General features: G+C 37.5%; 1 protein-coding gene across 1 annotated transcript in view; it reads right to left on the reverse strand.

Annotated features, from left to right (window-relative positions):
- DNAH7 (dynein axonemal heavy chain 7) overlaps nucleotides 1–27,025 on the reverse strand; it is a 221,067-nt gene that overhangs the window by 97,285 nt on the left and 96,757 nt on the right. The window contains exons 31-40 of the mRNA XM_059927531.1: nucleotides 21,448–21,630; nucleotides 20,911–21,087; nucleotides 17,993–18,124; nucleotides 16,444–16,668; nucleotides 13,665–13,862; nucleotides 11,484–11,639; nucleotides 10,594–10,762; nucleotides 8,399–8,525; nucleotides 6,958–7,177; nucleotides 128–1,000 (exon numbers count right to left, since the gene is read on the reverse strand). Coding sequence (XP_059783514.1) covers nucleotides 128–1,000; nucleotides 6,958–7,177; nucleotides 8,399–8,525; nucleotides 10,594–10,762; nucleotides 11,484–11,639; nucleotides 13,665–13,862; nucleotides 16,444–16,668; nucleotides 17,993–18,124; nucleotides 20,911–21,087; nucleotides 21,448–21,630 — 2,460 coding nt within the window. The remainder of the gene's footprint in view (nucleotides 1–127; nucleotides 1,001–6,957; nucleotides 7,178–8,398; nucleotides 8,526–10,593; nucleotides 10,763–11,483; nucleotides 11,640–13,664; nucleotides 13,863–16,443; nucleotides 16,669–17,992; nucleotides 18,125–20,910; nucleotides 21,088–21,447; nucleotides 21,631–27,025) is intronic.

Consider the following 27,025-nt stretch of genomic DNA (forward strand, 5'->3'; position numbering starts at 1 on the left):
AAATACATTATTACTGATCAGAAAATTCTGCTAAGCTACAATTTGGTGGGGGGGCTCTAAAATAAGTCATGCTGATGATGGAGATTCAATATTTCTAGAAGTCTATCTAAAATTTACATGACAATACCTGAAACCAGTCAATGGTACAGCAGTTAACAAGAGCAGGGAACTTTCTAAGACGAATCCGAAATGCATCTCCAATGGGACTCATGGCAAGGACAACATGCAGTTGGTTGCGGCAGCGATCAATAAACATGTTGAAAAGAGCTATGGGGCTTCCGTCAGTTTGTTTGGTTTTATCCCGTTGGCGATCTAAATGACGCATCTTATCACATATCTCCTGCTTCTCATCCAATGCAAAGAGATTCGGAACCTCCCCAGCATTTAGTAGATTGTTGACATCTTCTAGAAATGACTCCTTTTTAATCTGAGTATCTGTAAACAGGAAGACACCCTGCATCTCCCCTTCTGCACATTTCCTTAAGATCACTTTTAAGTCTTCATGCCACTCAGAATTACCATAGCCCTTGGAGATTTCAACCTGGAAAACTGAAGAATCAGCCATGTGGGCGGCTAATCTGGTGACAGACTGCCTTCCACTCCCTCCAACACCAACCAGAAGGGCATGGCTGCGAGGCTGCTTCAGGATCCTGGAAATTCGGCTGATGTGCTCTATGGCAAATCGGAATAAGACAAGGTTAAGGGTTTTTTTGCTCATATTGTTGTATTCTTCTAGGTGAGCTTCTACTATCACCCGGAGAGCATCTACATCTGCAACTTCTCTGTAGTTGGTATCCTCTCTCTTGGGATCATGGAAATCACAAAACATTAAGCTGTGTAAGTCATCTTCTTCCACCACTCCGTCATTATCAAAATCCAAACTTTGAAAAAGCTCATGAAAATTAGCATGCATATATTTTTTCAAGATTTCTTGAATGTAGTTGATCAGCCAACTCCTGTCTGCATTATCCAGAAGGCGATCGTAATACACTCTAAGGACCTGTATAATAATTAAAAAGCAGCTTTAAGAACTGATTCTTCTATTTTTTTAGTTTCATTTCTGTGCTCATCTCAAGTAATATAAAAAGTGCTCTCAAGAAATTTCTATGGGTTTTATTAAAAGCATATCCAAACGAGGACTGGCTCATAATAATATTCACTTTAAATATTAATTTTAACCACATATATTTGGAATAATACAGAGTTACACTGTTATCAATAAATAAAGGTAAATTGGGGGAACTGAAGTAGATTATAGATATAATCTACTGACCATGCAAAGAGCATTAAGGACTAGAGAAGGGAAAAAAATACTAGAGAAGGTAAGTGAATTTGCTGCTCACTCAGATAGAGATAACAGAGCTGGGCACTGGTATCTAGGGTTTTGCAACTCCCTTGAAGTGATCTTTTCCTTTTCTCAGCCAGATAACATCTTGAAAATTGTTGTCAAATCAATAGATTTTTTTTTTTAAATAAAAGTACATTTTCTAGATAAAGAGGGAATGTCTTCGGTGGAGGGCAAGTTTGTCTTATTTTTGTTGTAAGTAATTGCAGAGGGCAATCTACTAAAATAAATCTCTGCTTATCTGCACATGTTGTGGGACTGCAAAAAGTAGTTAATCAGGTTTGCTACATAAAATAACTATTTCCTCAGAGTGGTATGAATGTCCCTTGGTTGCAGTCTGTTTTGGACTGAACTATGTTCCCCCGCATATTCATATGTTGAAGTCCTAACCCCCTTAATGTGACTGTATTTGGAGGGAGGTCCATTAAGAAGGTAATTAAGGTTAAATGAGCTCATATGGGTGGAGTCCTAATCCTATCGCACTGCTGTCCTTACAAGGAAAGGAAGTGACAACAGAGCTCTCGCTCTTTCCCTGCAGACACACAGAAGAAAGGCCGTGTGAGGACATAGGTAGGCCCTCTGTGAGCCAGGAAGAGAGCCTTCACTAGAAACCCACACTGACGGCAACTTGATTTTGTATTTTTGGCCTCCAGAGGTATGAGAAAATAAATTTCTGTTGTTTAAGCCACTCACTCTGTGGTATTTTTGTTATGGCAGCACTAGTAGACTAATACACACAATAACAAGCAATGCATATTTTTGTCAGCAAACTTTCTAACATTAAACCTGTCTGCATCAGCTTCTTCACCTTATAAAATGGAAGTAGTAATACCTGACTCACAAATCTCACAGATGCATGGCAAAAATGAAATGACAGCAAATGTGAAAACGCTACAGAACTGAGAAATGTAATTATTACAAACTGCCTTGGAATCAGCCTAATTGTGTTCAAGAGCAATGATTTTAGTGTTTTCACTGCTGTCTGGTTGACATAATAGTGTCATCCCTTTTTCTAACATCAGTAGCTACACAAATGGTATGACTGAAGCCTCCCACTTACTCCCCACCCCCAGTTCAAAAGCTATTTCTCTATGGGACAATTGAGTTTCCCAACATATGCCAATAGTCACTTCCTTGGATTGAGATACCGAAGACCTCCTCCTTCTTATGAGAAAAAGGAAACTAAGACAACCTCACATATTGGGCATCAGTGTCTAAGCATGAATCAAGTATATTATTATCTAGCTGCAATTTAGCAAGAACAAGAACCTAAGGCAGTGTTTCTCAGAGACTGTCAACACACATGAATCTAGGGCCCCACTCTGGACCTGCTGACTTAAAAGTTTTGAGGATGGAGACTGGGAAGATCTTTTTTTTTTTTCTTTTTAAAAATTTCCTTACATGAGGTACAAAAATCTTAAGTGTACACCTCCAGGAATTTTTACACATATTTATACCCAGGTGACCACCACCAAGATGAAGATATAGAACATTCTCAACACCTTAGCAAGCTCCCTCTCACTTCTGCTGATACCTGCCCTCCTCTCTTCCATACAGGGGACTATTATTCCATTGCCACCCCTTATATTTTTAAAAGTTGACACATAAAATTTTCCATTATAAATCTAAATCTTTGCAGGGGAAGTAATTTCTGGCATATTTATATTGTATTTGTGCTTCGAATTCATTTGCCTCAAAGTCTTGATTACAAATTGCTTTAATTGGTACATAATTTACATATCATAAAATTCACTCTTTTAAAGCATACGATTCAATGGTTTTTGTAGAATAGTCACATAGTTGTGCAGTCATCACCACCATCTAACTCTGGATCTTTTTCATCACCCCAAAAAGAAACCCTGTACCCACTAGCAGTCACTTATTATTATCCCCACCCCATATGCCGCCACAGCCCCTGGCAACCAGTAATCTCCTGTCACTATGGATTTGCTTATTCTGGACATTTCATATAAATGGGAAAATATTATATGTGGCCTTTTGTGTCTAGCTTCTTTCACTTAGTGTAATGTTTTCTAGGTTCATCCATGTTGTAGCGTGTATCAGTATTTCTTTTTACGGCTGAATAGAGTTCCACTGTGTGTATACACACACACACACACACACACACACACACACAAACAAACATTTTGTTTGTCTATTCATCAGCTAATGTATATTTGAGTTGTTTCCGCTTTTGGCTATTATGAATACTTCTGCTAACACTCATGTACAAGTTTTTGTGTATACCTATGTTTTCACTTCTCTTGGGTATATAGCTAGGAGTGGAATTTCTGGGTCATATGGTAACTCTATGTTTAACATTTTGAGGAACTACCAAACTGTTTTCCAAAGCAGCTGCGCCATATAACATTCCCACACGCGATGTTATTATCCAGTTGTTGTTGTTTTTTTTTAAATTACAGCCATCCTATTGGGTGTTAGGGGGTACTTCACTGTGATCTTGATTTGTATTTCCCTAATTACTAGTGATGTTAAACATTGTTTCACGTACCGATTGGCCATTTGTATATCGTCTTTGGAGAAATGTCTATTCAAATCCTCTCTCCACTTTTAAATTAGGTTATTCGTCTTTCACTATTGCTTTGTAATAGTTCTTTATGTATTCTGGATATTAGATGCTCATCAGATACATGATTTGCAAATATTTTCTTCCATTCTATGGGTTGTCTTTTCACTTTCTAGATAGTGTCTTTTGAAACATGAAAAATTTTAACTTTGATGAAACCCAATTTATCTATTTTTTCTTGGGTTGCTTGTGCTGAGTCTCTATATTTAACAAGCAAACCAGATGTTAGGCACATTAACGATTGAGAGCAATGCAGAAACCAAAGGGAATGCAAAATAGTAAGCCAGTTTTATATCTCAAAAATCATTTAGTGAAATTATATTGGGTTGTCTAGTTCGGTAAAAGTGTGTGGAGAGGAAACAGTCACCTAAAGTAGCGAAATCTTTTTGAGTAAACAGAAATAAAGCGCAAGTTAAGAGTGTTAAGCTCAATCACTTTATTTTTGGAGATGGTGAGAACAATGTGCCTAGCACCGTGCTCAGCACTGTGGACAAATCAGTGAGGGGAAAAAATCCTCTGCCCTCAGGAGCTGGCATGCCACCTGCGGGAGGTGGACCACAAACATAACAAATGGACTGTACAGCATGTTAGAAGGTGATACATGCTATGCGACTGCTACGGAAAGAAGAAGAATAGAGCAAGTCAAGCAAGGCTGGAACTGCTAGTGGGATGTCAGGCTGCAGCACTAATTAGGGTGGTCGTTGTGCCTCACAGAGAAGGAGAGATTTGATCAAAGGCAGTAGGGAGACAGCCCAGAGGGTCAACACCTGGGGGGAGAGCAGAAAAAAGCCAGAAGGCCTGTGTTGTGGGTGAACGAAGGTGAGAGCAGGAGGTAACCTGAAAAACCTGGGGAAAGCTACACATACAAGGTCTTATGGACTGCTGGACTTTTATTCCAAATTCCTCCCCACGAAGTCAGGTGCCATTTCAAGGTTTTGAGCCAAGGACTTAAACTCATGACACTATATGAATATGAAGTAGTCATTAAAAATGAAGAGTTATTATATTATGAACCTTATTAAATGCCCATAGAGCTCAACAGCCATTGTCAAAACTCAGTAATCTGACATCTGAGGCAGGACAGGATCTGAAAAAGGCTAAAAAGTTTAACTGTACATACCACAAATATACAACAGCAAGTAGGAACTGCTCTCATGATTGGAAGAAAGCAAAGCATTATAATCCCACGTGACAAAGCATGTTATGGATAGTAAGATGCCTTCTTTCTTCCCTTTATGCACTCATTTGAAAATATTTCTTGAGTGCTTGTCATGTATCAGGCATTGCGGAAAGCAGTGAATAAATAAAGCTGCTGCTCTCATAAAGCTTCTATTCTAGTAGAGACCGTAAGTAAGCAAAAATACAGACGGGGTCAAGTGACACTCAGTGTTATGAAGAATAAAGCGAGACAAAGGATAAAGAGCTATAGCACGTAGAGATGGTCTAAGACGAGCCTCTATGGTAAGGTTATATTTGAGCTGAGATCTTAAGGAGGTAAGCGGGCAAGCCGTGTGGATAATGGGAGGAGTGTCCTAGATAGAAGGAATATCAAGGGCAAAGTTCCTGAGGTGGAGGATGCGAGATGCTTCCTAGAGGAAGATTTGGCCTGTGACCAAATGCTGTCTTAGGTAATGTGCTCCTTCAGTGAAGTCAATGACATCCTCCCCTCTCGCCACTCTCCCTCTATACCTTTCAGCACATTTCTGTCACTCACATGGGCTACCAGGCTGACAGCCTGTGTTCATGTCCCAGAATATGGATCCCACTCAGGCAATTAAGTGACCTATAGTGGAATCTGCAGATCATACTTTTCCAAAGAGTCACTTTTAGGGACCTTGCTGTGGCCAAAATTTCTGAGCGGAATGGACCTTCACTTGGGCATATATTTGAGTGTGTGAGGATATAGAAATTCAAACTGTAGATCTAAAAAGCCTACAAAGATTGAATTTTGTAAAGCCTTTTTGAAATTTATGTCTCTGTAACACATGGTTTTAACATAGCAGTACATTTCCATTTTCTAGATTTCCTAACTACATGAATTAAAATTAAAATAACCATGTTAGTTATATATTAAAAAGAGAAAATTTTCCTCCTACTTTCCCATACTCTTTGCCTATTTTAAAACTATTAAACTTCTTTTTTTTTTTTTTTTTTTGGCTGCGTTGGGTCTTCGTTGCTATGCACGGGCTTTCTCTAGTTGGGGCGAGCGGGGGCTACTCTTGGTTGCAGTGCGTGGTCTTCTCATTGCGGTGTTTTCTCTTGTTGCAGAGCACAGGCTCTAGGCGTGCAGGCTTCAGTAGCTGCAGCACGCGGGCTCAGCAGTTGTGGCTCGCAGGCTCTAGAGCGCAGGCTCAGTAGTTGTGGCGCACGGGCTTAGTTGCTCCGCGGCATGTGGGATCTTCCCGGACCAGGGCTCGAACCCATGTCCCCTGAATTGGCAGGCGGATTCTTAACCACTGTGCCACCAGGGAAGTCCCTGAACTATTCTTTTTGATGCATTATTTTTTATATTCTTTTTTCTCTCTCTCCTGCCCTTCCTCTACAAGTTTTTACAAGAAAATGTTCACCCATCTATCTCTTCCCAAAGAGAAATATATTTTTATATAGTTTCTATGCTCTCAAATCTAGCTTACTTTGTAGTTCTTTTGGCATCTAATATCACTACAAGTAAGTAATGAACATAAATACATTCACTTCTAATGAAAACGAAAGTGTTCCATCTCATAATTATTTGAAGTCAAACTAACAAAGATTAAGTCACTTAAAGGAGACCAAGAATGATACTTACTTTGAAATAGCCTATAAATCAACAGAAATTCCTGAAAATGAGAGATAAGGCATCTTAAATGTCATAAAACATATTAGCGTAAAGTATTTTTAGAAATTATCTTGACCATTGGCCTTCAGAATGCCAAATAGTGGAATCCATTTATTTAAATTGCTGAATACTTCTTTTTACGCAGTTGTTGGCGTGGTAAAATCTTTGTTTCCTGCATCATCATATATCAGTAACATGGAGATTTACCTCATGAACCCAAAGACGTTTAATCACTTCTTTGGTTTCTGCTGTTTCCGGTCTTGACAAACACACACCCTGAATGACACGGGAGAAATCTCGGAGGTTGAACAGGTAGTGAGATTTGGCTGGAGTAGGCAAGAGATTCTTCATTGCTTCTTTATACAGAGTCATCGTACCATTTACAATTTGTGTGGTCAAATCTAGAAAATTGTCTGGAAATTTATAACTTAAAAAAAATTTTTTAAGTAAAAAGAAAGAAAAATGTTAGCAAATACAGAATTATGATACATAAATGATATTTAGTATGACTAGCATGAATTTTTTCTTACGATTAAATCAATTGATTTTGTTTACAAAATTACCATTTCTTGTTATAATAATAGAATTTTAACTTCTTTTAAAGCTACTTTCCATTCATTATTTTATTTTATGTTCAAAGGAACTCCATGAGTAAGCAGGACGAATTTAATGAACTTAAGACTACTGACAGAAAAGCCAGCCGAGGAACCCATATTATGTAACTTAAACCCAGCATCCACTAAACGATGCTTCCTAACCTCTTTCACTCCTTGGCATTCTTAATTGCATAGAGATAGAATCCCTGAAGAACACTGGTGAAATGGGTATTTTCAGAGAAAGGGAAGGGAGAAAATAAAAACACAGAAAGAAATAAGGAAAGGGGAACAAGAAAAAGGAGAGTAAAAAGAAAGTAAAATGAACAGTGAGCCAGGATTTTTTTTTTTTAAGGGCAAAAGGAATGATTAGGGTAGAAAGAACATGGGGAAAGAATATCCATTTGAGAAAATTGGCTCTATTTCACTTCTGGCTTGACAAGGAGTCCTCCATCATCACTGGATAGGGCAAGGAATGACAATTTCCTGAGAACGATGTCCACATCAGGGAGCCAAGATTTGCACTGCTCAGGTCCACTTGGCTCCCCGACCTCCAAGTATCTTGTGGAGACGTGCTGAGTGTCCAGAGGTAGGGAGCAACACTTCCCCAGGGTACAGGCTCCAAGGTTATACTCAAACCTGGACATGGACACCCCTGGGAAACTCAAGAGTTTTACTACTGGGTGTCAAAGTCACAGGATAAACCTGGCAATCTTTCCAGCATTAATTGAACTATGTGGCAAAAATTCAAAATATTGATCGTTCCAACATGGACATATTATACTGCGGGAGGCAAAATGTGTATGGATTTTTAGGTTAAAATCCAAGACTTCAGAAAAATAAAGGAAAAAGAGAAAGATACTGCAGCCCCTTTGTGTTATGTTCCCATACCTGCAGATGGGAGCAAAGGAGGGAAGCAATGTTACCTGTTATCTTCTTCCTTGTCTAAAGGTGCTTTCGTGGAAAAGTTTGAGAAGCACTACTTGTACTGACATGTTCCCCAAAGATTTTACACCCCCCCCAATGAAAAAACAAACACACCTTCAATTACCTACCAGGTTTTTAAATGCCAGGTTAAGATTCTAGAGAAGATCGTAAACATGGATTTATCACTAAACTCATTGATTGTTATAATATTGAAATGTCGCATGTATCGAGGAGTTACTGGATTTCGACCACCACCTAAATATTAAAAAGGATAACCCTTAACAATGTTACTCGTATATACCAGAGTATTTTCTCTACACTTTACAGCATAAAACAACACGCAAGATGGACAAATTCACAGCACACAGAGAACAGTAATCGATTATTTGGATAACCTTGACCTCAGAACAGTTTTCTCCTCAACCCCAAGGTGCTGTTTCCTAGTTCAATGATCTGAATAAGTTCAACTAATTAGATATAATCTTGGTCAGGTCTATTTACCAAAGGAAATTCAACCAGACAGAAAGAACCAATGGCCACCTTCTCCATGACTCATACATAGCCCAAAGCAGTAAACCGTCAAACATTCTCATTGCAATACAATATTACGATACAATATTATACAATGTTAATATAATATTGTATGCAGTATTAACATAACCCTGGTGATTCTCACTGACCATACTTTAGGGTCCTTCCCACATGGCTGAAATTCAGCATGACCTTGGCATACAGCCTCATTCTTCCCCCACATCTTGAAATAAATTTCCCTAGGACTAATCTATGTGGTTCACATGGCCACTTTACTGGCTGCCTGTAATTTTAAAAACTGGGGGATTATCTCATTTTCACAAAATACTGATTACATTTTCAAATGTGAAGTTTTAGTAACAGACTTAGAATGTAACATCATTTTACAAAATTGATTGATATTATCATCTTTACATGTATAAACAAAATGCATTTTCTCTTTAAAGGGATTCTATCATGAAATCTTTGGTAAAGAAGTGGTGTTAAATGTGCATGATACCTTTATATTGCTTAAAAATATGTAAGTTCATGTTTTATGTTTGTTTCGAACCAGGTAAATCTGTATTTTGCTTCTGCCACTATTCTACTGTGCTGATTCTGAAAACATGAATGTGTGAAAGCATATAACTAGTTGCCTATAGATCAAAACAGTTATGTATCTCTATGTATTTAGAAGCTTATAATAAACACTGATTTACCTGGGCAAGTTTAAGGAGGTGGTAAAAGGGCTGCAGAAGGAAAGGTAAGAGATCATATACCCAGCTCTATCTTCAACCCTTCCTCCCAGAGAACTCTCAGAAATGGTGGTCTTTTTAGAAAATGGGGTCCAAGAGGAAAAGACACCTCATGGATTTAGCCTGCTCCTCTGTCTAGTCCTTGAAGAGGCCAGGAAAGTGGACACTTAGTACAAATGACTGCTGGGTATTGGGGGAGAGGCAAAGCGGAGCTAAAGTCTGGGACCCAGGAGCAATAGAATTAAAAAAAAAAAAAAAGAGGGGAGGAAAAAAAGCATTCAAAGTGGCACAGGGAGTGTACTGAGAGCAATTACTGACTCAGAGCAAACTGTCTGCATTATAGGTCAGATAAAGGTCAGGTGGTTCAGAGGCAAATACCGGAGAGATTCCCTGAAGACATGGTACATCAAGAAGGGGAATTTTTAAAAATATAGGATACCAGCTTGAGTTCAGGAAAAGAACAGTTAAAAATGTCCAGTTAGTTGAATCAAGCTGTTTCAGATATTCTCGAATAAAAAATTTCCCTTATATAGAGATCTCCTTGAGTTCACAAACTTCCCCTGAAAAGTGTAAAGAATCTCTAAGAGTTAATTCTTTTGGCCATTTCCTACTCAAATTCCCCCTCAACAGTCTGTCTAAATCCAGAGACTCACTAAAATGGGAATTGATTGGGGTAGAGGAAAGGTGACTTCTGAAGCAGGGATGTTGAAACTCTAAGGAATGAAACAGGGGAAAATGAGCTTCCCCAGGGGGATCTGGGTTCTCAGGGGATCTGGGACCTCAGAATGCAGGAACAGGAAATGGAAAGCAAAGTCCCAAAAGGTGGAAGAAAAAGGATTTGGAAGAGCTGTTTGGTTTGGGGAGAATGACACCAAGCAAGGCAACCCACTCTGCAGTGTTGATCATTGTGGTCACTCTGTTAGGTCACAACATACAGACATAGAAAATATATACACAAAACACTGTAACTCAAGTTGTCCGATTTCTCTTTCTTTTTCCTGCCCTTTATATATAGCCAGAGTGATTTTCAATCTTAATCACAAACTCAGAAAACGTACCTGGAGGTCCCATAGCACACATGATTTGAATGTCCACTAGTTTAATCATAGAACAATCTTTTAGGTCATACCAATTCCAGTGATCTAACCATTGTCTAAGTAACTCGATAGGAGGTTGAGCCCCATACACCTCCCGAGCGGGCATATTGACATCATCTACAAAGACAACCTGACAATGAAAGGAGAAGAGGGATTAGAAAATATTAACATCTTAATATAGTGTCCTATGGTGCAAACAATGTTCAGGCAAAGAATCAGATTATCTTCTTGTGGGGTACATATGTGAGAAGTGATGGTTTCTTTTCACATCAGGAATATCCCTTAGCATCCATGTTACCAAGGAACAGGGAGACAGTCTTATTACTAACCTTTATAGTTAAGAGTTTAGAACCTATTAATCCTCTCATGCAACTTGTTTCTCAGTATTCCTTCTCTTTTTTCCTTGTACAACTTCAGTACATTAAAATAAATGAGGAAGGTGTGATTTTAAAATGATTATCACCTCTGAGTGATGACAGTAAGGTTGGGAAGGGTATTCTTGGTAGAGGAAAAGTCAATTGATAGCTTGGTTGTTTAAAGGCCGAGAGAGCAAGCAGCAAAGACTCTGCTGAGTAAAAATGTTAATGAGAGAATTAGGAAGGTAGGTAATTTCCCAGATGTATATTCTACTTGGAATTCAAAGGGCAAATGCTTGTTTTTAATGTCAAGTTGCCTGATGCACATACAAATCTGAACACACTTTTAAGAAAACTTAACCAAAATCTGTGATAAAAAAACTGTACAAAAAGACATCCAGTACCAGTATACCTGGCTTCCTCGTTCTTGAATGTAACAATGCCCATGAATAGGACCATTGTTGTACTATACGTATAGAAACAGAGAGTAATTACCATTTTCTTGCCCAAAGGAGGACCAAAAACTCCCTTTCTTCTTTTGTCCAGTTTTGACATGATAATATTCTGAGCTTGAGCTGCTGTAGTTTGTGCTGAGAAGTTAATCAGCAGAGGCTTGTATATATCTTTATTGAGTTGATTTAAAAGAAAATTCTGTATAACAGGAAATAACGAGCCATAGTTGCAATTACGTTTTGACATTTCAAAATAACCACTAAGCATCATTGTTGACACACTCGAATTTAACCTTAGAGTGTCATAATGTAAAAAGAGATGGAATCAACAGAAATAACAGTTACCAAGTCAATGGAGTGTGTCTATTTGTCCAGGCCTTCTGGACACGTGGCTTCTCTGATTTCTAAAACCACCATGCAGAGTACACATTCCTGCTTAACATGAAGTCATACGGACTTAGGGGTTAAGAAACGTGCTTAAGGTCTCAGAGATGACACAAGAATTTAGACTGCCATTTGTCTCTCTCCAGATCAATGTTCTCTGTAATGTAGCTTATTAGCTTTCCACTTTTATCAGGTTATCTGACTGTAAGTTAGGAAGCTTACATAATATAATTTGTACTTTCAAAATGGAATTCACTGGAAAGCAGGTAAAATTACAATGATTCTTAACCAAGATGTTGTTTTCTACAAATCATCTTGTAGAATAATAATGGAATAGGAAAATATTTACAATAACTTAAGTAGAAAAAAGCAGATTATAAAATAAGATGCAAAGTATGTTCCCAATTTTGTGAAAAGTAATTTTTTTTTGGCCTGGGCAATTTATTACCTGGGCTGAATTTAATGGGGGTACAAATGACAAAGGCTTTATTTTTCTCCACCCACTGCCTTGAACCATGTCAAGTCTCCATTCCCTAACTCTTGATAATATCTTAGATAAATCCTTTAGCTTTCTGTACACTTTGTTATTTTTTTAAAAAAATCCAGTCCAACTCAACACCTTGATTTAAAATCTCAGTCTAAACATCTTCCCTCCCCACTCTTGGATATTTATTGATACATACAGCATTTAGTATGATAAAGGTGACATTTCAATCTGTTGGGAAAGAGATTATTCAATAAATAATACCAGGACAATTATTCCACTATATAACCAAATATATTCCGAAGGATTAAAGGATTGGATTAAAATATAAAATCAATAAAGAACTAGAAACAGGTACTGTCACAACTGGGAGAATGTGAATTGACTGGGGAACTGCAATGGGGGAGGGGCCACCGATAGCTCCCCCTCTCTCCTCCACCTGCCTTCCCTACCTTCTTCCTGCCCACGGTTGGGTAGCGGGCAGAGCTGGAGGAAGAGAGGCAAAATTCCCACTTCACTGGGTGTCACTGTGGTTCTCTCTTGGCTAATGCTATCTTGCCTGCTGTCATGGCAAGCTTCCAAATGTTTGCTCTCTGAGAAAACCAGATGTGCAGGTTCCTTACTTACTCCCAAGGGACATTCACATTGCACAGTTCCCTGACCTAAGGGGACTAATGGAGTTCCCTCACTGCTGTGGGCAGTCATATGGAATGGAGTCCCAGGAAAGCTCAAGTCCAGTTACCTTCCACACTGTCCAACTGACCCGGGGGAAACTTGCACTTACTTGCCATGCCAAAGGCTGGAGGTGCTACTCATTAATAGTTCCAGCCAGTTTTCTCCTTTCAGGAATCTGAAACTAGAGGCAAGAACTGGTCTTTGATCAGTATGACCCCCTAAACACAAGGGAACAAGGATTTATAACACTACTGAGATTTGGGGCATACCTGTTACAGCAGCTAGCATTTTCTTAACTAACATACAATAGGTGTGATTCCAGAAATCATTAAAGAAAATCAGTCTTATTACCATGTAGTAATTGTTTACATATTTGATAATTTAGAAAATTAAATATCAACCAAAACACCGTTTTTAAGGGAGATAAAATTCTTCATCCTGTGTAAGCTATTTTCACTAAAATACCTTTAAAATGGACAATAATCTAGTGATATAAAGTAGCATAATATCTTTAATCAACTTTCAAAAATAAATAGGCAATTACTCAAAGATTCTCTGTGGCTCCAACACTGAAATACGTAAGTATTTAAAAAACATTGCCTACCAGTTCAGGTAGTTTAAAAAATAATTTTCTTAGGACTATCATGCACATTTTATCATGTAGACTTCTACAATACTTACAATAATGTAAACACTCTTTCCAGTTCCTGTTGGTCCTACAAATATTGAAGGCTTTTGATGGGTGGTCAACAATTCCATTAGTGCAGAGTATCGAACTGTGTCCAGAGTTGGTACAATGATTTCATTAAACATCACATCCTTAGGAATTGGAGGAGCTTCTGCCAACTTCTTTACCCATGGTTCCCATTTTCCTATTCCCTGTTTACAATAAATATCCAAATAGTGAATGTCATGTTGTAAAATACTTTTAGATGGCACTCCTGTGCCATTGCAGAAAAGATGAACGATCAAGACAACAATCCTTGATATTTATGCATTTGTTTTTATCCTTTAAAACTCTCCACTCTAATTTTTTTAAGTTACATTTTGTGTTAAATTAAGGAGAAATTGGGCTTTTATATGAATAAAAATGAAATGGCAATGTTGTGATACTTTTGATGTCCTGAAACCACTGATTATATCAACCCAAAGATCAGTTATTTTGGCCAATTGTTAGATTCTTTAATGGCATTGAGAAAACTGGTCTAATCAATGTGTTAAAGAGTAAAGAATTTTATTCAATACCTGTTCACACAGAAACTGTTCATATAGAAAAATTTTCTACATAGAACATCAGCTGCATATTGTTTGACTTTTATAATGGTACTTACAACATCAGCTTATTATTTCAAGCAAGATTTCTCTTTCTTTTTTAAAATCATTTTTATTGGGGTAGAGTTGATTTTGACTGTTGTGTTGGTTTCTGCTGTACAGTAAAGTGAATCAGTTATATATATACATATATCCACTCTTTCTTAGATTTTTTTCCCCCATATAGGTCATTACAGAGTATTGAGTAGAGTTTCCTGTGCTATACAGTAGGTCCTTATCAGTTATCTATTTTATTTATAGTAGTGTCTCTTTTTAATTGTAGTAAAAAACACCTAAAATTTACCTTCAACCATTTTTAAGTGTATAGCTCAGTAGTGTTAACTATATTCATGTTGGTGTTCAACAGATATCCAGAACAGACAAGATTTCTTAATATGAGATTATTACTATGAATTAACATTACACTGTATCTTTTCATCCAATTAGCTTATGAACTAAAAGTTTAATTTGCTAAGGCAGTGTCTATAACAAAAATTTTCAAAAATATCACGTTAACTCTCTCTCCTTAGAAAAACACCACTGCCCTCTGCATTCTTGCAAAATCCAATTTAAGCTCCTGGCCTTTCGAAGCGTATTAGCATTTAGACCCATTCTTCCTTCACACCTTCTTCATGTTCCCTAAAACCCAGCCTCACTGATGGGCCTACCGGTTACAAAAATGCCCTGTGTCCCTGGACCTTGACATATAAGACTCTTCTGTCCTACAGTACACATGACACTCTTCTGAAGAGGTTAGGAACTCACAGAGGGCAGCACTGTGCTTTATTCATTTTTGTATCTTCTGGCAGTGTAGAGAATTTGAGGAGGCTGAATTTACATCAGTCTAAAAATAGTATTGCAAAGAAATTCCTAGAACTTTCTAAAACTGATGAAGAAATAATGCTCTTTCGATACTCTTGATAATCTTTTCTAACATGGATATTTTGCCACCTGTGGGGAAGGAAAAATTAAGAATCAGAAAACCTGGAACAGATAGTCATTTAGAGATTGTGTGATCCTGGGAAAAATCACAAAATGTCTCTGAGCCTCAATTCCCTCAATGGTAAAATTTGAAAAAGAATCCTACCTTTCCCATTTCACTGAGATGCTGGGAAACAAAACAGAAGTGATTGTGGAAAAGCTTAATAAACTGCAAAGTGCTCTGAAAATGTAGGGTATTGTTAGTCATTTGAAGTAAAATTAGCAAAGATATAAAGGTATCTTGTGGCTGGCAGCGTGAAGAGTCTCTTCTGAGGTGAGGTTGGCAATACATTGTCAAGAGCCATAAAAATTTAAAAAATGATACAGTAATTCCTTTTCAAGGAACCTATCTTAAAGAAATAATCAGATATGTACGCAATGACTTGTGCACAAGAATATTCACAAAAGCATTAAAACTAAAACAACAGAAACACTTCAATGTCCAAGACTACGAAACGCAATGGATCATGGTCCATCCAAATGGTAGATTATAGGGAGGTTTTAGAAAAATAAGTTTATTAAAGAACTATCAGTGAGACAGAGAGTTGTTTTCTTTATTAAGGGAGGAAGGAGGATATACAACTACCCAGTGAGGATATGGTGTGATCCCAATCTCACTTAAATCTGCATATATTTAAATAATATGTATACCAAAACTTTGTCCTCATTTACAGTACTTACGGGAGCTGTTACACAAAAACAAACAAGGGAACAAACACCACCCAGGTTGCATTGTCCAATCTGTTCGGGAAGGGCTGAATTCCTAACCACCCAGCGGCAGTCCTGCAGGACCTCTTAGCCTGTGATGTGCTAACATGCACCATGAACCTCCCAGAGGTGTGTCCTTGAGCAGTACTCGCCTGCTGCTGGACTGGATGTCCTAATGTGTGATTTTTTTGCAATGAGTACAACTGGCCCAACAAGTATTATTATTTATCTCATTTTATCAATGAGAAAAACAAGGTTCAGGGAGATTAAAGAACTAGTCCAAGGCTATATGGCAGACCCAGGTGTGCCTGACTTCACAATCAGCGTGCCTTCCTCTACTCCATGCTGTCTCCTAAGGTAAACAGTGGTGACAAGGTGGCCACAGAGCCTTTATGTGCTGTGGGTCTCCAAGGAGACTCTGCCTGGTTGGCAGGTACAACTCTTGCTTCAGAACTCTTACCTCAGTGACAAACTGATAATCATAAATTGTTCCTTTTTCAGGAAATGGAACAGTTAGTGTTTTTGAAGACGTTTGCTCAGTACCACTCAGTAATTTAAACCTATTTCGAGTTATTTCTGAAATCGGGCCTTCCATTAGTTCTCGAAGAATCTTATTAAATTTCAACCGATCATCATCTTTACAAGAAGCACCAACGGACCAGATCAATGAAAACAGAAAAATGCCCTGAATTGGAGAGATGAGAAGATAAGAGTGCATTAAAGAATAACTTTAATCTATTCTTGAAGCTTAAATCATATCAGCCAGATTAATATCTTTGAAAGGAAATGAATAAACTGATATATGGTAGTAGGTTATCTCAGGATTTTGTAATAATTAGTTTTTTTCTATCAAATTACATGTCTTATAAAATCTTACTATCAGAGAAGATAATACAATGCAAAGTATAAATTCTAGGCATAGTAAAACCTTAGAATGATTAGTCTGGTAAATCAGGTGATAATTTAAGTATATGGCTGAACTTTGATATTAAAAAGAACACTGAGATAACTTTTTATTAAAGTACAAAAGCATATTTTAATAAAGAATAATCAACCCACTATATATATTTATTAAATTTAAATTTTGATGCAGTGTTTCTTAAAAAGTAGAACAAATTCATATACTTTTATTTACCTGTTGTAATAATTACCTGAGCATTGATTGTATAATTAGAACTGCTAACCTGCAAGCTTTCTTACCAGACTCAGGCAGAGGGAACAGGGGAGACAAGAAGACACAGCACTCAAATGAGAAAGCCTGTTTGATAGTTTTAAAATCAAATCTCCTTTTTAATGCCAGAGCTAAAACAGTCTTGACTATGCTCATAAAAGTTGTGAACTCTGGCTTCACACTATTCACCTACTCACAGATTACTCACAGACTGTCTCTCTCTGGAAACCATTTGAAATGAAACTAAAAATTTATTTCATAAAATACATGCAAAAAAGTAACTGATTACATTAGAAGTGCTACCATTAGCCAATACATAATTTTTTTATTAAAGAAGATTCAAGGTCTGTTGATAATTTATAGTTAAAACGTTTATAGATTATATATTTTCTTGCTTTCCTCATTTCAAATATATACTTATACTCAATACACATACATATTTTAAATATTTATATCTCATGAAAAAGGGGGAAAATTAAAGAGAAAAAGCAATTAATTATAATTTGGAGGTTGAAGGGGAGGTGAATCCTGTTGTCAATGGTCATTGACATTTTGAGGATTGATCATCTTTGAGACTGGCCAAATGACCCAAGGTAATCAGTAGCAGATCTGTGGGAATCATCGGGCTCCACCCAAACTTCATGATCCAACAGAACTGCCAGTCAAGGAGCTTTCCTACCAGCACCTGGCATTTGGGACCTGACTTTTTCCTCACTGTTCAGCTACCACCCATTGTCCAGACTCCAGTTCCAGGAAAAATGAGGTTAATTAATTAGGAAGCATTGGGGAAAGCAGTGGATGTCTTTCTATTGCAAGACTCAAAGAGAAATGGACCTACCTCAAGTAAAGAATAAGTTTCTCGATCATTTCTCTCTCTTACTTTGACTTCATCAGCAAAGTCATTCATAAAACAGTCTATCAGATTCATTAGGGATCGGACTAAGTTTGTATCTGAAGTAGGAGATAATTCCTGAAAAATCAGAGAAAAAAAAGTCCATGAAACAATTTAAATGAGGCACTAATTGAAATAGTATCAACTAATTTTTATTGAACTCATTTAGTTCTAACAGCCATAGTATCTATGAAAAGGTACTATTATTATAATTCTAGTTTTTTAGGAGGGGAAACTGAGGTACATGTTAGTTCCCTAGAGTGAGGCAGCAATGGATGTCCCATCCAGGTGGCGTGTGCCCTTTAATCACTCTTACACTGATTCTCAAATTTAAAAAACTCACAGTTACAAGTTTAGTTAATTTAATCACAAACATAGATTCTATGTTATACCAATTTCATAAACCAAAACACTAAAAAAAAAGAAAATCTTTCAGAGCAGGAAATGAATTTGCTTATCTAACATGTTCAATAAATAAAGCCCATTTTAGAAAATCTTTATAAGCTACAGCAGTACTCAGAGTAAACTCATTCTTATGAAATACATTTTTAAGTCTTGAAGAGCATAAAATGTTTCTGGAGTGCTGTAGATACTGTGCACTTTATTTCTCTGGGTCTCACCATGAGAATTTATAAAATAGATAATGTTACAGTTCCTATAACCATGCAGCATACAGCAAGTTCTCAATAAACATTTGTCTTCTTCCCTCCAAGCTCTCTTCCAGCCTTTAGAGTTGTATTGCTTCATGGTTAACATGTAAGAATTAACTCTGAAATGGACTCTCTGAAGATTAGAAGCAGCTGACTTGATATTTGGCCACTGTCCCAGTAGAAGCAGGCAGAAGTGACAACTGAGTGTCTGATTAAGACAGGAACTAAGTGTTACTGCTGCAACCCTAAAATGCAAACAGTTGACTACTACAAATAAGACAGACGCATATTACTACTTAGTAAATAACAGGCATTCATAATTTTTTTAAAAATTTATTTTATTGAAGTATAATTGATTCACAATGTTGTGTTAGTTTCTGGTGTACAGCAAAGTGATTTAGTTATACATATATATGACAGTTTGCATCTGCTAATCCCAAATTCCCAATCTATCCCTCTCCTACCCGCCTCAGCATACACAGATCTGTTCTCTACAGGCATTCATAATTTCTTCAAGAAAGGACAAAAGTGCATAAGTACATTTCAGGAAGTTTATATTAAAAGTGATTTTTTAAAATTTTCATTACAAGAACAAAATTCTACGTATGACAGATATTAACTAGACTTTCTGTGGTGATCATTTCACAAAATATACAAATCATTATATTGTACACCTGAAACTAATATACTGTATGTCAATTATACCTCAATTAAAAAAAATTATTTTCCCCTATTTGCTATTGAAAAGATCAGTTCCAGTTATATGGAAAATCCATTTATTTGTAATACCTACCTTCTGTGACAATGCCAGGAGAGAAAAAACCCTATAGCTTATTTTATCTCAATTGATGCATATTTAATTGATTTTGAAACATGATTACTTCATATGTACAACATCCTCCGTTACAGCCAAGTTTCCTGAAAGAGCAGCCTACACTCACCATCAAGTCAGTACCACCCACATTCCTAACCAACCGCCCTGAAGTACTCTTGCCTCTTCCCTCGAAGTGCTGGGGCCAGGGCTCCCTCATGATCTCTACTGCCAGATCCAAGGGACACATGCCAACCCTTTCCTTCCTTCACCTGACTCTCAGTAATTTCTGGTAACACTGGCTACTTGCTACTCAAAACCTTCTCCCCGTTCCCTCTCTCTAAATTGCTGGTATACCCAGGATTCCAGCCTTTGCTCTTTTTTCTCTGGATTTGCCTTTAAGTAATCTTCATTACCGTGGTTTTAAATTCCACTTTCCAAATCTGAACACTGAGACAAATACCTGCCTCAAGCTTTTCTATTATATTTCCAACAGCAGGAGAAATCCCAACCCTGTTTCCCTATATTTGATCCAGAGCAAAGTCATCCTAAAGGACCTTTGCTCCACATCTCCCAAAGCAGAAATTAAGCATCTTTCCCTACAGTTCCCAGCTGGAGGGTGTTTAAGAGCCTCCCTGGAATTCCATCAACTCTCAGAGGCAGGAGACATCCATGCTTCCAGAAATTCACGCTGTCATTTCTCTCCCTTCTACCTTTCCCCCATCTCATCCCCAGGGTGTACTAAAAGAAAGAAAAATGGATTTGTTTGCTTTAGGACCTCTTTCCATTCTTCTACCACAGGCTGGCTTCCCTTTCCGAATCCCAGTTTTATTAGCTATCCATAGTAATCCTTAAACAATTAGATGCACTCATGCTAAATATGGCAGATTTCTCATTTAGTACGTCTAAAAAGCAGTAATATGTGTTTCTCCATGTGACCCACTATCCAGTTCTTTGGAAGTCATAAACGAGATTACTTTTTTCAATTGTCCTTTTTCTAATTATAAAATAATATATATTTATTCTAAAAGCTTTGGAAAATAAAGAAAAAATTCAAAATGAAAACTATTTTAAAAAACAACAGTCCATCAGAAATGAGAGAGAACTATTTAGAATATTTTCACCCAGGTGTGATTAGGTGGGACTTTGAGTTTGTTTTTTCAGAGAGAAAAGATCCACACATTTTCTCAAACCACAAGATGCTTCATTTAAAATATTTTTTGGAGAATTATGTTAATTAAAAATTTTAAACTTTAATAAGAAAAGAGTTTTTAGTCAAACTAGTTAAGAAGTTATTTTAATATCTGGTAGTTGGCAATAAAAGTAGACATTAAAATGTATATATATGGCTAATTTGGATTTTCCATTTATTTTTTAAATATTAAAATTTTCATCCCTCTTACCTTTGTATGCTTTCTAATAAATTCGACAGAAACAGGAACCATTCTGTCAAATAAGCCTATTATAAATTCCTTCTGAGTAATACTGATCACAGGAGGTAAAAGATTTATCCAAGACAACATCAGCGGTCTCCAGCCCAGCATATGAGGCTCCATGTAAATCATCCCACATCTGGAAACCTGGAAAAACAATCATTGTTTACCTCCAAGGAACTGCTTACAAAAGAAATATGACTTGATACATCTATTTCTTACAACCTTCAGAAAACTCTTGGGGAAAAAAATAGCATACCTTTAGATAATTTCCTGATCTAAATGTTTGTGTACGACTTTACCAAATGGTCCTAGGCAAAGAGGAAAATATGCCTGACACTTATATTTGTCAAGGTATGTCGACAGACACGGCTGCTCTCGGAGAATCACAGATGGCTGTTAAAATGAATTCTATAAACACTTTTCATCTAGAGTCAAAGCTACTAAGCAATAAACGCATTTATAACATTTCAAATTTACAAGCAGATGTGAAAACTGAGAACTTACAGTGGCAGGAGAAGCAACTTCTAAATCCATTGGTTCAAAAATAAGGTTCATTTGTGGTGACATTTGGATAATCTCCCCACTCATCAGACATAGCTTTCTGTTGTCATCCAGCACAGTGTTCATATTCTCAATCCATACTGCGTCTACTGGCCCATCAAAAACTAACCATTTCCTATCTGGCGTCTGGTTCATGCGTACGGTGAATGAAGGACAAAAATGGTCATGGAAGGGGAAAAGTTCAATAACATTATTTTACAACTTTAAAATGTAACCCCTAAAACTAATTTCACCATCAAAATGTAAAGGCATCTTTGGAATAAAGTGTGCATACGTGTGTGAATATATATATATTCACTAAAGAAGCCAATATGTGCCATGGATGAGACAAATATATATAACATCTTAAGATTCCATCTTTTCCAATGTTTCTAAACTCATATATAACATGTTTTAGAGAGTATCATAAGTAAAACAAACATGTAATTGCCAGGGAAAACAATTTTCATTCAGACTGACTCTATAGAGATTCTATTTAGTGTTCATACAGATTAATTGCTCTTGTGTGTTAAGTCAAATTTTTTGTTCCCTCCACTGAATGAATTAACACACATATCCTTCTTGGGCTGAACTGCCTCATGGTGCTAGAGGGTATTAATAGCAATATAACCTTCACAGTCCCGCAGTGAGAAACATGAAAATATTTACATATTGTCCAGAATATAGTAAATGTTCAACAAATATTAAAAAGTGGCGAGGTATTAGCCAGAGGGAGCAAAAACTGATTCTCTTTTCCAGATCCTTATGAAGCAGCCCTTCTGAGGACACAGATGATGCTTTGGTTCCCCTTCAGCAAATGTGAATTTGAGTTGAAGTAGTGAAGGATCTGAGTGCACCTTAACACATTCTCAGTCCCTGTGACCAAAGGCATTAATCCACGAGACAGTGGGCCTGTCTGGGCTCAAGCCACCCGTACCCACACTCAGAAGCTAGCTCTGGCCACGCTCAGGAAGCACGGTAGAGCCTGTTATCTCGGAGATCACCCTCAGAGCAACTTTTCCTCCTGCTGTTGGGTTCCCAGGCCTGCTCGTCTTCACTCTGAGAAACACTGCCCTGTAATGGTGAGTTGTTGGGCTGTGCAGTCTGAAAGACCTCACTTTTAATCTGATTCTACCACTTCCCAGCTGTGTGACTTCGGGACAGCTACTTAACTTCCTTGAGACTCAGTATTTACGGGATGTAGCTTCCTGGAAAATATAATGTATACTATGTAGCTAAGTGTAAAATGGGAGATATCTCATGATTATTTCTTTATAAATAATGTAACAGCATACATTATCTGGAGACTTCACATGTTAATCTGGGCCAGAGGACATCCACTGTGACAAGAAAGGATCTGAGACATCAAAGGATCTGGGACATCAATGGTCCCAGACCTCTGCCCGCCCCACCTGTGTCTCCTGATTACCTTTATCCAGTAAAGCTGGACACTGGGCAAGATCTCTGGCCCCTGAGAGCCAATCCTTACATGATTCATTGCTCAAGGCCCTTCAGGCAATAAAAGCAGAGCTGCAATTTGATGTTTTTCTGTTATTACACTGACTCATGACTGGCTGGTCCTTAAGTAGGTAGAGAGCACCAAATTTAGGAGGTATGGTAGTCAGAATAAAGGAAACATTTATATAAAAAAAGACTTGAAACAAATGTCTGTAGCCTAGGCCCCTTTTCCTGTAAGACTAGCCTTAGCAAGCTGTCTCCGTGTAATCACAGACCACGGAGAGCCTGCTAACATACGACAACCAAGTTAACATTTATTGGTCTGTGGACTCTTTTTTGTAACAGTGGGAAGCAGCCACTCAGTAGGGTAAGCCAGGAGTAGGTAAGTTCCCACTCCCCTTCCCAGCAGCCAGCAGCTGGCACACCCTTTACCTCTTCTGCTTTCCACAGGCAGCCGATTCTCTTCCTAACACACTAAAGGGTAAGTGTTGGAATTTGTAAGACATCGTTTTATAAAGGTCTGCAATTTCCTCTCTAAGCACTGGAGTCTATCTAACAATTAGTGGGTGTGACACTGACAGCTAGCTGAGCAGCAGGGCACAGGAAGAACGTTATTGAAGGATTGAAAGGATCACGTTATTCAGATGCTCTCCTTCCTGGGTCACTTAGCCTGGAAAAAGAAGATCAGAAATACTCTCCCCAGTCTTCTTTTCTCCTGCCCTCTCTTCTGTGCACACTGAGGAGATGAGGAGAAGATGCCTGCCCTCATGGTCTCTGGCCTCTCTGCAGGCACTAACAGTTGTCTTCACAGAAAGACTGTCAGACTATTCAGTAATGTGTTTTATTTATTTATATATATTTTTAACATCTTTATCAGAGTATAATTGCTTTACAATATTGTGTTAGTTGCTGCTGTATAACAAAGTGAATCAGCTATACATATACATATATCCCCATATCTACTTCCTCTTGCGTCTCCCTCCCACCTTCCCTATCCCACCGATCTAGATGGTCACAAAGCACTGAGCTGATCTCCCTGTGCTATGCAGCTGCTTCCCACTAGCTATTTTACATTTGGTAGTGTATACATGTCAATGCCACTCTCTCACTTCGTCCCATCTTACCCTTCCCCCTCTCCGTGTCCTCAAGTCCATTCTCTACGTCTGTGTCTTTATTCCTGTCTTGCCCCTAGGTTCTTCAGAACTGTTTTTTTTTTTAGATTCCATATATATGTGTTAGCATACGGTATTTGTTTTTCTCTTTCTGACATACTTCACTCTGTATGACAGTCTCTAGGTCCATCCACCTCACTACAGATAACACAATTTCGTTGCTTTTTACGGCTGAGTAATATTCCACTGTATATATGTGCCACATCCTCTTTATCCATTCATCTGTCGATGGGCATTTAGGTTGCTTCCATGACCTAGCTATTGTAAATAGTACTGCAATGAACACTGGGGTGCATGTGTCTTTTTGAATTATGGTTTTCTCTGGGTATATGCCCAGTAGTGGGATTGCTGGATCATATGGTCATTCTATTTTTAGTTTTTTAAGGAACCTCCATATTGTTCTCCATAGTGGCTGTATCAATTTACATTCCCACCAACAGTGCAAGAGGGTTCCCTTTTTTCCACAACCTCTCCAGCATTTTTTTTGTAGATTTTCTGATGATGCCCATGCTAACTGGTGTGAGGTGATACCTCATTGTACTTTTGATTTGCATTTCTCTAATAATTAGTGATGTTGAGCAGCTTTTCATGTGCTTCTTGGCCATCTGTATGTCTTCTCTGGAGAAATGTCTATTTAGGTCTTCTGCCCATTTTTGGATTGGGTTATTTGTTTTTTTAATATTGAGTTGCATGAGCTGTTTCTATATTTTGGAAATTAATCCGTTGTCCATTGATTCATTTGCAAATATTTTCTCCCATTCTGAAGGTTGTCTTTTCGTCTTGTTTATGGTTTCCTTTGCTGTGCAAAAGCTTTGAAGTTTCATTAGGTCCCATTTGTTTATTTTTGTTTTTATTTCCATTACTCTAGGAGGTGGATCAAAAAAGATCTTGCTGTGATTTATGTCAAACAGTGTTCTTCCTATGTTTTCCTCTAAGAGTTTTATAGTGTCCGGTCTTACATTTAGGTCTCTAATCCATTTTGAGTTTATTTTTGTGAATGGTGTTAGGGAGTGTTCTAATTTCATTTTTTTACATGTAGCTGTCCAGTTTTCCCAGCACCACTTATTGAAGAGACTGTCTTTTCTCCATTGTATATTCTTGCCTCCACTGTCAAAGATAAGGTGCCCATATGTGCGTGGGTTTATCTCTGGGCTTTCTATCCTGTTCCATTGATCTAAATTTCTGTTTTTGTGCCAGTACCATACTGTCTCGATTACTGTAGCTTTGTAGTATAGTCTGAAGTGAGGGAGCCTGATTCCTCCAGCTCCGTTCTTCTTTCTCAAGATTGCTTTTGCTATTCGGGGTCTTTTGTGTTTCCAGACAAATTGTGCAATTTTTTGTTCTAGTTCTGTGAAAAATGCCATTGGTAGTTTGATAGGGATTGCATTGAATCTGTAGATTGCTTTGGGTAGTACAGTCATTTTCACAATGTTGATTCTTCCAATCCAAGAACATGGTATATCTCTCCATCTGTTTGTAACATCTTTAATTTCTTTCATCAGTGTCTTATAGTTTTCTGCATACAGGTCTTTTGTCTCCTTAGGTAGGTTTATTCCTAGGTATTTTATTCTTTTTGTTGCAATGGTAAACGGGAGTGTTTCCTTAATTTCTCTTTCAGATTGTTCATTATTAGTGTATAAAATGCAAGAGATTTCTGTGCATTAATTCTGTATTCTGATACTTTACCAAATTCATTGATTAGCTCTAGTAGTTTTCTGGTAGCATCTTTAGGATCCTCTTTGTATAGTATCATGTCAACTGCAAATAGTGACATTATTACTTTTTCTTTTCTGATTTGGATTCCTTTCATTTCTTTTTCTTCTCTAATTGCTGTCGCTAAAACTTCCAAAACTATGTTGAATAATAGTGGTGAGAGTGGGCAACCTTGTCTTGTTCCTGATCTTAGTGGAAATAGTTTCAGTTTTGCACCATTGAGGACGTTGTTGTCTGTGGGTTTGTCATATATGGCCTTTATTATGTTGAGGTAAGTTCCCTCTATGCCTACTTTCTGGAGAGTTTTTATCATAAATGGGTGTTGAATTTTGTCGAAAGCTTTTTCTTCATCTATTGAGATGATCATATGGTTTTTCTCCTTCAGTTTGTTAATATGGATTATCACATTGATTGATTTGGGTATATTGAAGAATCCTTGCATTCCTGGGATAAACCCCACTTGATCATGGTGCATGATCCTTTTAATGTGCTGCTGGATTCTGTTTGCTAGTATTTTGTTGAGGATTTTTGCATCTATGTTCATCAGTGATACTGGCCTGTAGTTTTCTTTTGTTGTGACTTTTCTGGTTTTGGTATCAGGGTGATGGTGGCCTGGTAGAATGAGTTTGGAAGTGTTCTTCCCTCTGCTATATTTTGAAAGAGTTTGAGAAGGATGGGTGTTAGCTCTTCTCTACACGTTTGATAGAATTCACCTGTGAAGCCATCTGATCCTGGGCTTTTATTTGCTGGAAGATTTTTAATCACAGTTTCAATTTCAGTGCTTGTGATTGGTCTGTTTATATTTTCTATTTCTTCCTGGTTCAGTCTCAGAAGGTTGTGCTTTTCTAAGAATTTGTCCATTTCTTCCAGGTTGTCCATTTTATTGGCATATAGTTGCTTGTAGTAATCTCTCATGATCCTTTGTATTTCTGCAGTGTCAGTTGTTACTTCTCCTTTTTCATTTCTAAGTCTGTTGATTTGAGTCTTCTCCCTTTTTTTCTTGATGACTCTGGCTAATAATGGTTTATCAATTTTGTTTATCTTTTCAAAGAACCAGCTTTTAGTTTTATTGATCTTTGCTATCGTTTCCTTCATTTCTTTTTCATTTATTTCAGATCTGATCTTTATGATTCCTTTCCTTCTGCTAACTTTGGGGTTTTTTTGTTCTTCTTTCTCTAATTGCTTTACGTGTAAGGTTA

This window comes from Balaenoptera ricei, chromosome 7, assembly GCF_028023285.1.
Source record: "Balaenoptera ricei isolate mBalRic1 chromosome 7, mBalRic1.hap2, whole genome shotgun sequence".
In the NCBI taxonomy this organism is placed as follows: Eukaryota; Metazoa; Chordata; class Mammalia; order Artiodactyla; family Balaenopteridae; genus Balaenoptera; species Balaenoptera ricei.